Source organism: Accipiter gentilis, chromosome 4, assembly GCF_929443795.1.
Source record: "Accipiter gentilis chromosome 4, bAccGen1.1, whole genome shotgun sequence".
In the NCBI taxonomy this organism is placed as follows: domain Eukaryota; kingdom Metazoa; phylum Chordata; class Aves; order Accipitriformes; family Accipitridae; genus Astur; species Astur gentilis.
In genome coordinates, this window is record NC_064883.1 from 13,734,757 (window position 1) to 13,751,925 (window position 17,169).

Below are 17,169 nucleotides of genomic sequence, written 5' to 3' on the forward strand. Positions count from 1 at the left end.
ATTGCTAAAATACCTCAGTTGTTGCCTGTCCTTACAGTATTTCACAGGAGCCTTTCTGATTTTGGAGAACACATTACAAGTTACCCTCAAGATATCAGGCTGGCTGTAAGGAGTCAGTTCTGTAGGGTGTCAGGTCTGCAAACACACCATAGGGGTTTCCTCACTTATTCCCACTTCAAAGAAGCATTAAGAACAATTTCTCTTTATTACAGATTTTAACTAGATTTCTTTCCCCTGTGATGATTAATTAGGCGTTTGTTACAATTTGCCTTCTTTCCACCTCTAAGAATAAATGTCCCCTTCTGCTAATCAGACACAAACAAAATGTTTTGAAAAGTAATCACTTGCTAAAAAAAAAATATGGAAATTTGGCTTCTGTGTTGTGAGGAATGTACACACATAGCATAGTGAAATTTAACACGGGTAAATGATCTGACTACCTCAAAGTGAAGTTTTTGCCTTCCTACAGTGGCCTTTCACCCTGCCCTTTCCTCCAATCTGAGGAGAGCTGATGTTGATGGAACATATAATGGCTCCTTTCCTGTGTAGTAAAGTCAGCAATAAAGCTCAGTAATTAAGGTGACCGGGGAGGCCCAGCCCAGCAGGCTAGTGGTGTGGCGAACACTTTCAGAACTTCAAACAATATCAAAGTCACTGAAAAACGGGCCTAGTTCAGGACTGGTTTGAATTAAGCCTCACTTCCACACGCACTTTTCAAATCCAAGCTCAAACAAGAAAGCCAAGGCCTTCTGGATTTCATTAGAGCCAATTATCTTATCTGTTTCATCTCAGGCCTGACCCTAAGGCTGGCAAACAGCTATTCAGTGCGTTTGTGTGGTTGTTTGAGAAAGCCTCCAGCCAGCCAATGGCCTGAGGAACTGCTAATTAAAACACAGTTGCCCCCTGCCTCTAGTGATTAAATATTTTCAAGCTTTTGTAAATAATTTTTCCATTCTTTGCCCCAAGCCTCAGAGGTCCAATACATGCAGTAATTTATTTAGTTTGTCAAAGAATACTGCTGGAAATAAAACTATAATAGAAACTTAGGAAACTCTTATATCTTGCTTAACTTCTGCAAGTGACATTCCACAAGTTTGCAAAACACGTATACTGTTTCTTTGGTAATTAAGCCTTAATAACCTCACTGTGTTTGAAGTGATACAGTGTACAACAGGTCCTACATTTTGGTGATAATCATCATGTTTCATCAGATGTCAACAAGATACGTGTGCTCATGGGCTTAATGAGATCGTAGATGCTGCAGAAGTGATACTGAGTGATATCTGTGCTCTTGAGACACAGGGACAGAGGGTGGATCACACTTCCAACGCCAGTTTGGGGAAGGACTGAATCCTACCAGTAGCATACTTATGTTTCAGTTGACAAAGAAGAGTTCCAGAACACAGGTCCATGTCACCATGTCCCACATAAATTCTAGTCATTAAAATTTGCATAAAAGACAGAGAACTCCATGTCTTTCATCTGGGCTAGAGGATTCAATCCCTCCATCTCCCTCTTTCAAGTCCTGGGAAGACACTGCCTTTTGCCTCAGAGCAGACGACCTGATTCTAGCCTTGGTCCCAGCCAGTGTACCAGCTCATGTGACCCCATGTCTTACACGCAGCCACTGTCACCAGTATTGGGGGTGTGTACCTCTCATGCAACATGATGGGGAGAGGAACTACTCACCTCCCAAATTAACCTTTTAACTCCTTACATCTTACTATTATCCTTAATAATAACAAACATATTTACATTACTACAATGCGTTGGAGGTACTGTCATGAGCCAAAACCCCATTGCATAAAAGACACTGCAAAGAAGGAAGAAAAAGATGGCTCCTGTCTATATACTCTGTGGGGACTTGGGGAGCTACAGGCAGAAGCTGTACAAGCTAGAATATTAGAAGAAATCTTAGCAGTATAGGAATTCAACTACTGTCCAGTTTTGTGGGAGGCAATACAGCAAAATGGAAATGTAAAAAACGATTTCAGGGAGGCTAATGAAGTAGTTTTGTAACTGTTTATGAGAATACCCTGCATGTACAAACATTATCACCAGAAAAAGCAGAAAACCTGTACCTGGTATCATGATTTGGAAAATGAAATTCATAGCAGCATTCTGAGAATGACATTGCAATAATAAAATGGCAAAAGCTTAGAAATCACTTTATCTGGTTGGAATGGTAGTATATTCTGTATTTCACAGACAAGCTACAGAAAGAATTTGCAAAATTTAGACATTGATGGGTTGAGACTTCCAACAGAGAAGGTCAAAGGTAACACAAGAACTTGTCTGTCTGACAGACAGAAAGATGGTTTTGCCGATAGAGAGTGGCAGTAGGAATGGCTTGGGCGTAAAAGTTTGGTAAGGTTGAGCTTGAACTAAAGTCAGATTTCCTCAATTAGTATATCATAAAGTTACTATAAATTTTCATGATGCACAGAGGACACATACCTAGAACAGAGGAGTAATTGGCTGACAAACAATAATTGGATTTGTCCTCTAGACAGACACAAAGAAGGAGGAGGAGGAGGGACCAAGGCCAAAAGCAGAATGCCATGGAATCACTGAAGAAAGCTCAAGGAGGAAAATGTTGATTCTTCCAAAAGGCAAGTTAAAAGAGCTACTTGAAATGTTGAGTGGAGGCCAGGGATTACTGAACATGGGAGCCAGGGAAGGATGAATTTTCAAGACAAAGACCATCAGGGTCAATAAAAGTGGATGACATACAGGCCAAGGAAGTTGAGGGTGAAATATAGACTCTGAGCTATGGGCTAGGAGGGGTTTATGCCAAGAATGGTTTCAGAGGAATAGAAGGCTGAGATGCTATTTTGGAGAAGGTCTAGACCTGAACCAGAGGACAGACAGCAATCTGTACACTCAATGGTCTTGGGGATAGAGATGGAGAAGGGAGAGAAGATGATAGAGAGAGAGCTTAACGGCACTTTTTCTTTTCAATGAAACATGATTGTATCACAAGGGACAAGAGCCTCTTGTGAGGGGAATAGATGAATTTTATTTATTACTAAATAGAAGAATAAGGGAAGAGAAAAGCTTATATCCCAGGTAGATCAGAAGATGAAAAAGAATGAGGGCCTGGTTCGAAACAAAGGAGTTTGAGAAGAAGAACAAATGAGGAGCAACTTTGTGATCAGAGCCATAGGACAGAGCTGTGGGAGGAAAAGGGGAATTAGGGCTACTGTGAAGAATTTGGTGAATGATCAAATTATGACCCCAAGAGAGAAATGTGAAAGGAAAAGGGGAGGGGGCAGTATTTTCAGTATTGAAAAATTATTTCTACTATTTGGTACTATTGGAAAAGTATTTCCAAAACTTTGAAGTTCTTAAATTCACTTTGCAAGACCAAAAAAAACAGCATAAAAATTTCTGGGTTTCTTCAGTGATTTTTTACATAGGGGCCAATGACTTAACTTGACACAGAGCAAGTCAAAATTAACTCAAGAATGCTCATCCACTGCATGTTTTCACTTTCAGGGGCAGCTAATACTTCTTAGCAGTGGCCCAGCTGATATTACAGGGAGAATGAAATCAGTCTTCTCAATCAGTTGGAAATCACAGGGTCTTTAAGCTGTTACATTTCTTTTGCTGGCTTTGCTTGCTGTTTCTAACAAGAATTATATTGAAAACAATGGGCAACCTTTTGAAATACTTTTTCTTTGTAGAACAAAGTGAGGTAAATGAGCAGATAATAAATTGTTATTTTCAGATCCAAGGGGAATCCATTTCCATAGAGAGTTCATCACATAGGCAGTGAAGCAGATGTTAATAAAGCGTGAGGAGTGAGAAGTCCCAGTGACACAGGAATTGAAGCACTTGCAGAGGTTTAACAACAATAATTTCATAATCTGTAAACATCTTGATTGGTGAGGTAGGAGGGTTGGATTGGATAGGGAGGTAACTAGCCCCCGGTCTCCCATCAGCCTAATAATGCAGGATTAGAACTGTAACTTTTTTGAGAAATGGACTCTTTTACTAAAACATAATCTTTTTGTAGATGTACATCACTTTGATATTTTTCAGAGGGAGGCTTCTTTTAAGAGTGAGTGGAAGAAAATTATTCCAAATAGTCTGACAGCAAAGGCATTAACTTCAGATGTGATGAGGTCGGGTTCGTTCGTAAGAATAGGGAACAAGAAATTGTTTTCAATCATTCAGGTATGGGATTTTTCACTTAAGGTTTTTTTGCTTCTTAGAGTGATGTCCTCACCGTGAGGCTAGAGATGAACATTGTCACAAAAGGGTTTGAAACAAACACTTAGTTGTTTTCTTGGAAACTTTCAAATAGCTTTGGTTTTGTTCCACTGTAGAAGAATATCATATGTCAAAACCACGGACAGTTGCTACTTACTGGAACTGCTGTCTTTAGTCATCTCTACTTAGTAATGCACACCCTGCACAGGAGGGAGAAAGCAGCAGAGACCAATCAGTTTACTGACAGGTAGAAAGGAACCAAATAAACTGCATCTTCCCTTCAGCTCCACCTTATATCATCTGATATGCATGTGCACTCCTATGCAGGACACAGGAGAAATGCATCCTAGATATAGCTATTTTCAACCTGGTTTATACTATGCTGTAATTTTTTTGTTTCATTTTTCATGACTTTTTTATAAATTAATAATTTTGATAACTTTATTTTAACACCTGATATGTCCAGAATGCTTGTGGTAGGTAAATATATGAATCAGCTAATGAAATACTTCAAAAGCTGGTTTTGTTTCATGGCATAACAAATCATGAAAGTGCTTGTATATAATCGTAAAGATTTGATTGCTTAATTAGGTTAAACTCAGTCACAGTATCTAAAATGAGATTCATCACATTTACTTGGTGAAGAGCCTCTGCTTTCACAAACTCTTTTAACAATGACTTTTGCAAGAAGCTACCATTTTGTATAAGTAGCAACGCTATATCTTAGCCATAAATTATGCTGGTGTGCAGAACTGAGACCTACATTAGCTAATGACACAAATAATTGATTTACTTCCAAATCCTGACCCTAGTATATGTGATCACAGGACGAAGACCCAATTTGCATGAAAAAAATATACAAATATGCCAAACATGGTAAGTCACCCTGTGACTGAGCATTTTTCTTATACTGCCTGTAAGAAACAATTAACAGCTAGGAATTTGAAGTCTGATAGATTCCCTCACACTGGGTAACAACTTATTCTTCAAGAAGCTGCATTGATTTAATGGGATTACTTGTGGCTCATGCAGTACTGCTAATGCCACATAATCATGAGTCATAGACCTCCCTGAACTTTTTCATTAGATATCTATTTTTGAGGCATACATGTTTTCATAGTTTCAAACATCTCTCCACAAGACTAAAAGCTGACTTTAAGAAGTAATAAAATACTCAGAGTTGGGGCTCCAAAAATATCCAGTAACAAGAAACCTCATAAGATCTTGCAGCACTGAGAACAGTGCTATTCAGCATAATTCAGGATTTCAAAATCTGACTCTTGCCAGATTTTTCTATTTTTCTTCAGAATTACTGGAGCTTTATTTGCTAGAATATATTTTCTACAAAAAATACTTATTCCTTTCATTCAATTACTTTATGGGCAAAGTGTAGCACAGGTACACAAAATCATTAGTATTAAAAAATATCTCCAAGGAGTTATTGGTGCAAAAGCATGAGAACATCTATAAGCACAGGCATGCCCTGGAGGTATCCACACAAACCTACACTGAGACACAGGTGCATGAGCACACACAGAACCTCACAATACTTCTTTGCAATCCTGCTTATGTTTGAAAGGAGCAAAATAAAAACTTCCATTTCTTTTTCTTCTTTAATTATTAAAAGAAGAATAGTGGAGGTCTCATTAGCTAAGCTAGCTAAAGAAAGCATGAATAAGAACTGTGTAGCTAAAGGCCTCTGTTTCTGCTGTTCTTGAAACAACACTTCTGTCTGATTCTGGATAATGGGCTTTTAATAAAAATATCCACCAAAGGAAAACAATTAAACAATACATAAAGCACCAGGGTGCAATCTAGTGGTTCTGTTACAGTCTGGAGCTGTTCCAGCAGAGAACATGTGGATATTTTTTACAGGCTACAGTGTAGTTCTCAAAAGTTATTATAAAGCAACAAAATTTAAATTGGGGCTGGACATCTATACAATCACTCAGTGTTGCTGTAGGACTTTTAATTCAGACCTGAAATTTATCTCCATCAAAATGCCACAGATATTTTGACTTTTAGGATAAAAATATCTTCTGTACCCTTGCTGCTGTTTAATTTCTTCCAGGATGTTTCTGGTGATATTTCTCAGCTTTCTATCAAAGTGTTTGACAATATGGCAATTCTTTATCCATACACCTCTATTCTTTCATCTTTCTGGCTTGACAAAAATTGGAAAACAGTTATATCGGAACAGAGCTCAGGTACATTTCAGTACTTTGAAACTACAGACCATGTATGGCTTGGGGTTTTAATCAAATAGTTTTTAACCTGAACCACATAAACCTGACACATGCCATATTTTATTATCCTTTCTCCTCCACCCCCTACTCTGCCATGTCAATAAAAGAAACTGTGCATCTGTAGAAAAGTAAGCCGACACTAATTAATTTCTGTAATGAAAGGTTTCATTTCTGTAGTTTCAGTGAATGAAAGGAGCGTCATACACAGTTTTAAAAATCCTGGTACAGTAAAGGTGAAAATTTAGGGTAGTTTGGTGAGAAGAAGTTAGATTTTCCAAATAAAAATAAACAAGTAAGAAGAACAAGAGGTCACAGGTTATAAACAGTGTTGCCAGTTTTAGTTTTATGGTGAACTTTGAAGTATAACAAAATGTTGAAAAGCTGTTTATACCAATGTTTCAAATGCTTTTAACTCTGCTTGTCCATTTCCTAAGGACTCTGTCCCTATCCCCATGATACTAATCATCTGAATGCTCAGAACATTTGTCAAGAAACAAGAAAAAAAAGCATGAAAATTTACCGTTATTACAAAACTTCCCTCACCACACTCAAAAAACCCCAAACCTCAAAAGCCACAAATTCTCAGGAATATCGAATATTTACGTATGAAACTTATAGTCTAAGCAGATTTAAAAAATATTATTCCAAGCAAAATTCTACCTTCTTCAGAATTCTTCAAAAGGAACTGCTCAGTCATTCTTAAGTCATCTTTTTATAGCTGTTTGGTGTACCTTTCTTTGAATTCTCCTAAGACATTTTCTACAGCAGAAAGGAAAAGAAAGACATCTCTGATTGAAATGCTCACCTTTTAAAGACACTTGGCAGTGGACAAAATCAGAAATGAAAACCTGATTGAAATTATAACTTATGGCTGCAGAATGCTGTGGGTGACTGAAAGCAAACTATATACATCCATACAGAAACCACTGTATCGATTTCCTAGAGCTTCCATGACTGTGTTCTGTTCAGCTATATTTCTCTTCCTAAAAGCAGTACTATGCCCATGACAATGCAGAATGATTGCGGATAGTTAGCACTCTCAATAATGTCCATCTACATTGGGGTAAATCATTATCTGCCTGTCATACACATGACTTAGAGATTCTGCCTTCTCTTTACACAGTGAAATGCTGAACACATTGCTGTCAGCAAACAGACAGGAGAGATAACAATAGCTGGGATAATCTTTACCAGTTATTGTAAAGCAAAATATTGAGAAATAAATAATTTATTTCCATTAGTAAAGATAAACATGGCATTTTGCTAGACTGAGGCCATTGTTAATGGAGTTGGCTGATAACGCAATAGATTAAAGTTCTGAAGATGTTAGTTCTGTCTGCTTCTAGTTCTTTCATTGACTCAGGAGTCTGAGCAGCTAACTTGGCTTTTTGATTCCGTCTCCCACACCTTTGTCCATTTATCTCTTCACACTTGAATCAGAAACTGAGTCTTAGCATATTTTCTAGATCCAGTCTAGCATAATATAGCTTCAGCACCAGCCTCTGGAAATTATAGCCATAAAAAATAATAGCATTAAGTTACGGGTATTTCGAATTATCGTTTAAAAGAACTTTTTTTCTCAAAAGCTATTCTTGGTGGAATTCATTAAACATTATCACAACATACCATTGTTCTATGACTCACTGTAAATAGTTAGGTACAGCTAGGAAAAATGTTGATTTTTGTCTCCTACATTCTTTTTCTATGTTTATAAGAAACCAAGGTTTCTACCCAGTTATACAATATTGCAGAAGAGTGATGTCAAAGAAAGCCATAATAATATTAAAAATAATATAAATCGATGGTTCGCCCTCATGTGGTGTATTTAGCTCATTTCTAGAAAATAGCAGAGCTTCAGAGATGGGCAATTAAGCAGATTTGGCAACCAGACACATTCCTAAATGAAGAGAGATTGAAAAGGCCAGAAATACTGTATTTTGAGAGAAGAAAAATAGGAAAGGAAGTAACGCAGATAATGTAAATGTATTTAAAATAATAAATATCCATAGGCAAGAATGTACACTTCATCTACACATGCAGTACATGAACAAATGGATGTTTAACAGAAGTGGAAGACTAGTGATTTGAGCTAAAACAAAGAATTTTTGTTTTTCAGACACACATACTTACGACCATGAAACTCAATACCAACAGGATACACAAAACTTATTAAAGTTGTTATCTCCAATTCCTCAGTGAACAAAAAGTTATAAAATTTACTGGAATATTAAATTAATATATGCAAATATATACTATTTATGTATACTTATATGAAAAAATCATAAGGAAAACATAGACATACTTTCTCTGAGTGGTCTTTTTAGGGTTTATGTATGAAATTATAACTTAAAAAGTCAAAAAAATGTATAGTACCTATGCTGAAACAGAGTTAACAAGAATATATTTGAAAAGCGACAAAAATACATTTACAAAGTTTTTCATTTGAAATATCAAAATTAAATGTCATCAGATTAGGAAATAAAAAAATAAGACCAAAAAAAAAGTGTTGGTATACATCAACATAATCTCTCAAATAACCTTAACTATGCCTTGTAAGGCCACAAGATTACAATAAATATTTCTTAATATTTTTGATCAGATATTAGAATACAGAATTTTAAACATATTTATTTTCTCCCAAAACAAGCACTGAGAACTGTAAGACAGAGTGAAGATTTTCTGCACACCTTCATTTTCTTTCATTTTTACACTTTAACGTATGTGGTTTCAAATATGATTTTAATTTTGAATTACCTCTGTTTAAAATTATTATTTTGGGTAATTATAAATTTTGTGCTGTATTTTAAATTAAATCGTGGATATAGTTCATCCTTAACTCTGCCTTAATGTCACCTATGTCTTCTGAATTTGCTCACCTTCTGAAATTAAAATCATACATGTGACTACCAAAAATTGAACTCAAAGATAATATTGTCATGGGCTATTTCTAATCATTCCAAGAAACACACACACACACACGTTTCATTTTATGAAAGCTTTTATGGCCAGGTTCCTTGATATGCTGTAGCTGTTTTATGCTACTCTGGAGTAGAGCAAAGCAGCCAGAGCATAGTGGCTGGTTAAGCTAAATTTACAGCTGTTTTGTTGAATAAAAGCAGTGCAAAGGCACACCCCAGGCACACCTTCTTTCTCTTGCTTCTCCCTAACTCCTCTGAACACATATTTGTTTCCGCTGCCTCCTGCGTTTTCTACATTCTGCTCTATGGAAACACATCTCTCTGTAAACTCCAAGTACATACATATACATATGTGCATGTACAACACAGAAAGCCTAAGCCTCTGTCTGCTGCCTCCTTTACTGACCACATGTGGTATAATGTGGAGCTTATGAAAATAATTATTTGAACAGTAGTAGTTGACCGTTGCTCTTATTTTTTCTATAACTATTGGCAGAAGAGAGTGGATTACATCCTCATAAACTCGAGTGTAGAATCATCCTCTTAGAAAATAGCCACCATATTCTACTGCTTTCAGAGAGATTAAATCAAATTTAACTTGAATAGATGGAAGTAAATGATGAAACAAAACTCTAGAGGGAAAGATACATCAGGCCTTGAGAATAATGGAACAGCTGTGTGTTTTTGTTATCATAGGGAAAGAGATGACTACCCTTTAGAAAAAGGACATCATTGCAAGGATTTTTGTAGCTAGACCAGTTGCTTAACTATGGTAAACATCAAACAAAACTCTTCTGGCAAAATTAAAAGGTATAGTGATTTGATTACTGTACTGTTCCATTCTACAGAAACTTCTCTCTCCTACATTTTCTACTACCTCCTTGTAGTTAACATAAGCAAACATATTTTCTTAGTAGAAATGGGAAAGAAATGGAAAGGAAAACATATTGGTTTATACATGAAAGAGCAGTCTTCATTTTCAAACCAGCTACAGCCATTTAAATTTGATTTTGCACTAGAAAGAGTTAGTTTAAAAATACAATAAAGACTCCTCTTATAGCACTGAGATCAAAATGGCAGACACAAACCAGCACCGTATTTTTTCCTGTCTCCCACTAGAGTCCCACTGGAGCCACTCACTCAGCATGCCTTTGACGTGATTATTCTGTGTTATGCCTCTAACTCATCTTCAAATTTTCTGCATTTTTACACATGAAAGTTGCTTTTTCCTGAAGAAATAGAAATATTTTCTTGGACAGTTTGGAGGAAGAATAAGGTGTAATCTCATTCAGTCCCAACAAGATTACCTTAAAATAGATTTATCTAGTGATTTATGCAATGGAAAATAACTACTATTCAGCTACCTGCATGTATACGTATGTGCCTGTAAATGCTTATACTGTTCTACAAATAGATTCTGGCCTAAGAACCTATACCTGATATCAGATACATCGTCATATATAATACCTGATTATGGGCAAAACTCTTGAGGCAGAAAAAAGCCTTGGTCTCTATTTCTGTGGACATTATCATTCGGAAGGATCTCTGCTGTGAAATTTGACAGTCAATCAAGCAGTAACGAGCTACCTAGTGTCATGTCTGCTGACACTTCAAGTATGTGCCTGGTGCAATTTTATGAAGAAACTAGGGCTCTGCTGGTGAGAAAGTGAAGGTTATATGTAATCCCTAGGGAGCTTTAGATGATTTTAATGCAAAATTCTCAGTTCCTAAGAACTCAAAGGATTAGGCTCTTGAGGCAGCCAGAAAGCAGGAAGCTTTGTCTTCTCTCTAAACAGGCTCCACCTGTCTGCAAATTTATTCACACCTTGGTTTTGGAGAGGACCTTCACCAACATCCTCTCTTGCCTTCGCTGGGGATTGAATACTGCATAACCTCTCTGCCTACTGGGGAGTAGGTATAAAGAGAAAATCTCTCAATTTTATCCCTTATTTTTCTCTTAAAATTGAGGATGTCCAACATTTTCCTCACCCCTTAGTTAGGATCTTCTCTGTAACTTTGTTTCTAAAATCAATTTATTTGAAATAAAAATCAAGCCCATTTTTCCTACCTACAAAACTCACTATTTATTTTCTTAACTGACATGTTACAGGCCAAAACCCCAGAACAACAGCTGACTTAGGGTTTTTAGCAACTCTTCTATTGATTTTCTCCAAGACTGTACCTTCCTTTCTGTCTATGGCTAAGGGACTGAACTGTGGATCTCTCTTTCCTGAATACTGTCTCACAATTCTGTCCTGGCCAAACTGAGAACGCAGGCTACATAATTTGTGACATTTTGCATAATAGCAGGGGTAGATTCTGAACCACAGATTAAGTGTCTCTTTACCAGGAGTTGTAAATTTACCTACCATTCAGATCAGAACCATAGAAAATAGCTACTTGGTCTATCCTACATAATGCACAGATTTTTGTATTTGCCCTTCCAAGTTCCATGCCGTTTGCTTCATTGATCCCCACTCAAAACCATCATACCAAACCCATATCAATAAGCCCTACAGAGGACACAAAGACTGTGTGCAGGCAAAAAGGGGCTTAGGCTGTAGGGAAACATTTCCTGTCATTCTTACTCTTTTAGAGAAAAAAGCAGTATCTATTGTAATCAGTCAACAGCATTATATTTCTTAAAAAAAAAGGCAATTAACTATGTAACACAATGTATAACCTTCACATTAATCACAACATTAATCTCAAGGTTAAATGGATGCATTTAAAACAGCAGCATTAAATTTTGCACCATCAGCAATTCTTCTAAGGAAGACCCCAAATTTTACTTTGAATTTATCTGCATTAAAAAAATCATATAATTACACATTTATTTTAGTGGTATGTCTGTAAATGATTAGTCAGTGTGTAGTGGCTTACATGAATTTTATTTTCCTGAATAGTGCTGCTTTGCTCAGGCACAGAGATTGAAATTCCTTCTAACTCTGAAGCAGAGCAATAGGTACAGCAGCAATATTAGCTGCTCCAAACTATTTACTAATGTGCCTTAAACTAGAACTGCAAAGTACACATTTGAAAAGGTAGGATTAAGCCCAGGATTTTGTTGTCAGGATAGCAGGGGTACCAATTATGGTTGCAGTCTCAGTTATCTGAGTCTTCTGTTCAATAAGCTGGGACCACCATTCTCCACAGCATTAGATGGCCACATTACCTATATCATTATTGGAACAGGTCAGATCCAAACCAAGAATTTTGGGGTGATCATACCAGATATATTAGTATCAGACACTAATACTAGTGATTTGAACCATCCAGTCCCCTAACTTCTGTAAAATCTCGTCAAAGAATAAGACAGATCTTGGAAAGAGCTTGAGGCAATACCGAGGTGTAGAAAATTTGGAGCTTGCCACTGACTACTTGTTTAGACTCTTTAAATACAGGCAAATGTTGTAAATAAAATCAAAACCCTTTCCACAATAACAGTGTGATATTGTGAATGTGTAATGCTATTTCTGTGTCTAAGGCTTAGACTTTGAATTCAGGTGTGTTGTTTAACAGGTCCTCTGTGTATTATTTCATGGACTGCATAGGAGTGCTTCAGAAGAAAAAAAAAATTAGTTTTATACTTTTTGTGATGTATTTTCAATAGAATATAGTCAAAAGCTATGTAAGGTAAATGCACTACTTGAAACTAGAAGTCTTGAAAGTGATTGGAGATACACATTAGTTGTCTCATTGCCTTTCTTGCATATCAGTTTCCACTAAATGAAACATCTTTTCGAACACGTAGCATTTGCCCAATCTTGAGAGGTGAGTGCCCACTAAACTCTTCCACTGGACTGCTTTACAATTAAAGGAAATTGTGTATGTAAGACAGGACTACTGAAAGTCTAAAAGAGCGTGTTTTAAACTGTTTTTATCTCCTCTGGTCCCATGAAAATAAGACTAATGATTATGATGCATCACCTATGAAAGAATAAAATTTCATTTAGAATGAGCTATTGAAAGCAAAGAGAAATACAGCATGCAACATTTCCTATCATTCTTACTGAGACATTTTACAATTATTTGATTTTAAGTAAATAACGCTTCACTGCCATTCATAGTAAAATCCAATTGGTCAAATCTGTGAGCATCACGATGAGACTTTTAAGTGAATGAAGAACGGTGGATTCAGACCATACTTCATATTGCTTTCTGTCTGCTCTACTTGCATGCAACTGCAGTCAGTGTGGATGTGAACAGTAATTTTCTTCTGCCTGGTATAAATGCTTACATTTAAATTTTGTAGGTAGAGAAGTGAGCAAGCTCAAAGTCATTTTACTGGCATGATATAATAATGATTAAATGAGTGACTGATTAAACCATTAGACTTCTTTTTTTGTCAATTCTGAGTGGATGATCACAACAATTAAATTATCCATTTTTATTATTTACTAAGCTTTTGTATACTGGGATACTAGGATTAAGTTAGTTTCACCATGGGTCATTCTCCTGTCTTTCAAGATTACATTAGCTCTTATTCATGTGCTTATGTTCTACAACCAGTTTTCATAACTGTAAAAGAAAAAGGTACCAACCTGAATGCTGTGAGATACTCAACATCGCCCATAGGAGGATCCAAGCCACCTGTCCAAGCAATATTTATGTTATACCCTTCACCAGGGCCACTTCCAACCTGAAAAATAGGAATAAAATGCCAAAAGGAGTGAAGAGGAGGAAAAAAGAGGAGGAAAAGGGGGGGGAGGAATTCTCAAATGTGCTTTAGAAACAAACATCAAACAACATGTCAGATCAGCCCAGCCTTGTTTGACAAGGACTGCTCTGGGTTATGCACTTGTTCTCCACTGGTCCCCTGCTCCCAGTGGACAATTTGGTAATCTGGTGTAATTTAAAGAACCAGAGAAGGACAAGAAAATTAGGGGTAATCATGCAATGCAATTACCTGAAAGATACAAATAAAAATGGGGCTCTAAAGAAATAAACCTAACCTCATTTGGGGCTCCACTGCCGGGGAAGAAGTTGCCTTCATCATAGCGATGGAGGGAAACATACAGGATGCTGGGGTCAGCGTAAAAAGCCTGCTGTGTACCGTTGCCATGGTGAACATCCTAAAGGAGAAAGAAAACAGATGACAAATGTAATAATGTCCAACTCAGTGTAGAGAGCTCAGTTCTGCTTTCTTTTACCACCCCCCCTCTGTTTCTCTCCCTCTCCCTTGCCCTCCTTTTGTCTTTCCCTTTCCCCCTCCCTTCACCACCCCATACTTCCTGAACTTTCAGGCAAATTACTCTTTAATGCACTCATTTTTTAAACTGGCTTCTAAAAATCAGGAAACCATAGCGAGCATGCCCTGGAGACTCCAGATGAGCAGTCATTGAGAAATCCCAGTCCTTTTGTACAATTAGATATTTATACACCGGCTCTTTGTACTCCTTGCCTCAGTGATGGAATCTAGCATCCTGTTTTATGGAGGAATTTTATGACTTATTAACTGCCAACAGTTCATAACCCCTCAGGCTTAATTAACTAGCCTCATTGGCCTCTGAAGAAAGACTAATGTTTAAACTACAAACTAGTATTTTGCAGAAGGATCTATGGTTTACAGAGCTTTTTCACAATTCTTGACAGAACACTAAACATAAGTGTATTCATTGATTTGCCAAGTTCCACTATTGAGGTCAAAGGCTCTGCGACCAGCTGAGTAAATTGGCTTTCTTGAAACATTCAGTTCAGTTAGCAGTCCCTCAGCAGTTAGATCCACATCAAAAGAGATGCCAGATGCGGGAAGGACTTCATACTTCATTTTTGCAAAATCATGACGGCAACAGTTGAAGACATAGGAATATGATCTCATTAGCTATTAAATCATCTGGCAGATAGGATGTGCCTTCCACAATCAAGGAGTGACCTTGGCCAGTCTCCATATTTCAAACATTATATAATGCCAGTGAAAAGAAATTCTGTTATTAAATAAAATACTGAAAAAGAAATGCTGACAGTGTATCTAGATAACAAAGGCTGATGTTGTGGACTTTTCCTCTTTTTTTTAGTTTTGTTTTCACAGTTCTACTATTGTACTATGTGATTAGACTCACAAGAAAGTTTACAAGTGAAAATGGAAAATTCACTTGCCTTTCAGTAAAAGAAAACTGAGTCTTTTTTGAAAGTTTCTCCACTGGCATTTGTAGGAAGCTGAAAAATTATAGATATTACTGATTCTTCTCCTTTAATCCATCCCTTTTTGAAATTTCTGATTTAAATTGAGATTTCAGAAGGAGGACAGAAAAGTACACTGAATGGCAACACTATCACCCAGACTGTATTTATTTTACAAACCCCATGAGGTCTGAACCAAATTTAGGATCAGAGAAACAATGGTCTCATTTTCCTCAGGATGCCTAGACTTCAGGAAGGTTGGAGTTAGGTGTACATTGCCAACGGCACAGCAAGCACTGCCCATTGCTTGTGCTCTTTGCCAGCTGATATAGCCCATGACTTTCATCCACATTGCTCAGGACTCTCTACATTGATTGAGTCTTACTTGTACTGCATTGTGCTTGACTTGGACCTCCTCTGGGACCTCTGTGGGGTAATATTATAATGCTTACTTTTCTTTTCTCAGTTGAAAGTACTTGAAACAACATGAAGTTACAGCCCAACTGTGACTTAGTGCCAAGGTTAAATGTAACACATGTTGGAGGTGCAAAGGAGCACACACTGGTGTGAGGCCGTTGGACATTTGAAGGCAGCCAGCATAGTGTTAGAGGCCTCTGACTGGCAAATGAAGTAAAATCTGGCATGCAGACTAACCCCAGAATTCCATTCAGTCTTCAACTATGACAGAATTAATTGGTTTACTCCAAAACACACCCAGATCATGCTAACATACATGCAAGTATGGATGATCTTGGTACAAGGATTGCAACAACAACCGAAGAAGTTATGTTGGCCATATAGATAGATCTGCAGAGACTGAGTAAAAACATAATAGGACTTCATTTTGTGATTTTAATTAGTCTTTCTTTCCCATGCATATTTGGGGCTTTAGATACCTTCTTGCTGTAACAGGTTTCAAATGAGAAGAAAAAAGATTAAATGGGCATAGAGAGCTCTATTATTATTATTATTATTATTACTATTATTAAAATCTCAAAGCTACTTTTCTTGTCTAACCTTTAATTCCACCAAGAAGGGTTACTCTGTTTTGAAGAGCAGTAACTTCTCTGGTTAGACAAAGGAATGTGTTGTTTAAGACTGTGGGTGTTACCATGTGGGAAATGTGTTCATATTCTGCACTTAGTAGATCAAGTGTATTCAGGGCATATAAATCAGTTAAAAAATGGAGATGTATTCACATGGTGGAATAAGTATAAGAAAAACTGACAAAGAGGTCTTTTATTTTAGTGTAGAAATAAATGAAGGAAAGATTAAAAATTTAAAAGATAAGAATTTATATATCAACACATGTAGCAGCTATGAAGACTATACTTAATTTGTAACTAGAGTACAGTTAAATGTGTGGGATTGAATATTACTTTTTAATATTTACATTGTAGTAACATGTATAGCTGCCAACCTGCATGGGGTCCTGCTGTGCTAGTCACTATCAAAATATAGTCTTAAAGGTTAATTTCAAGTCTAACATCTGTAATTCCATTCTTTCTTTCAGATGCCAGAAGCTCTCTGTTGGTGGGCATAAAGACATCACCATTAACTTGTTCATTCATTCAGTTTGGATTGTGATTTATCCATAGTTTGCATACATAAGAAATTTTCTATACGAATTTTTGTAGGTCATTGCACTGACCATGGAGCAGACTAGG

At 36.8% G+C, this 17,169-nt stretch overlaps 1 protein-coding gene across 17 annotated transcripts in view; it reads right to left on the reverse strand.

Annotated features, from left to right (window-relative positions):
* The window catches only part of HDAC9 (histone deacetylase 9), a 491,400-nt gene that overhangs the window by 79,632 nt on the left and 394,599 nt on the right, over positions 1–17,169 (reverse strand). For all 17 annotated transcript variants that reach the window (XR_007505862.1, XM_049799074.1, XM_049799072.1 and 14 more), the window contains 2 exons: positions 14,335–14,454; positions 13,924–14,021 (listed from right to left, as the gene is read on the reverse strand). Coding sequence is in view for 16 of the 17 variants with exons in the window: in XM_049799074.1 (XP_049655031.1) it covers positions 13,924–14,021; positions 14,335–14,454 (218 nt within the window). In the remaining variant the exon portion in view is untranslated. The remainder of the gene's footprint in view (positions 1–13,923; positions 14,022–14,334; positions 14,455–17,169) is intronic.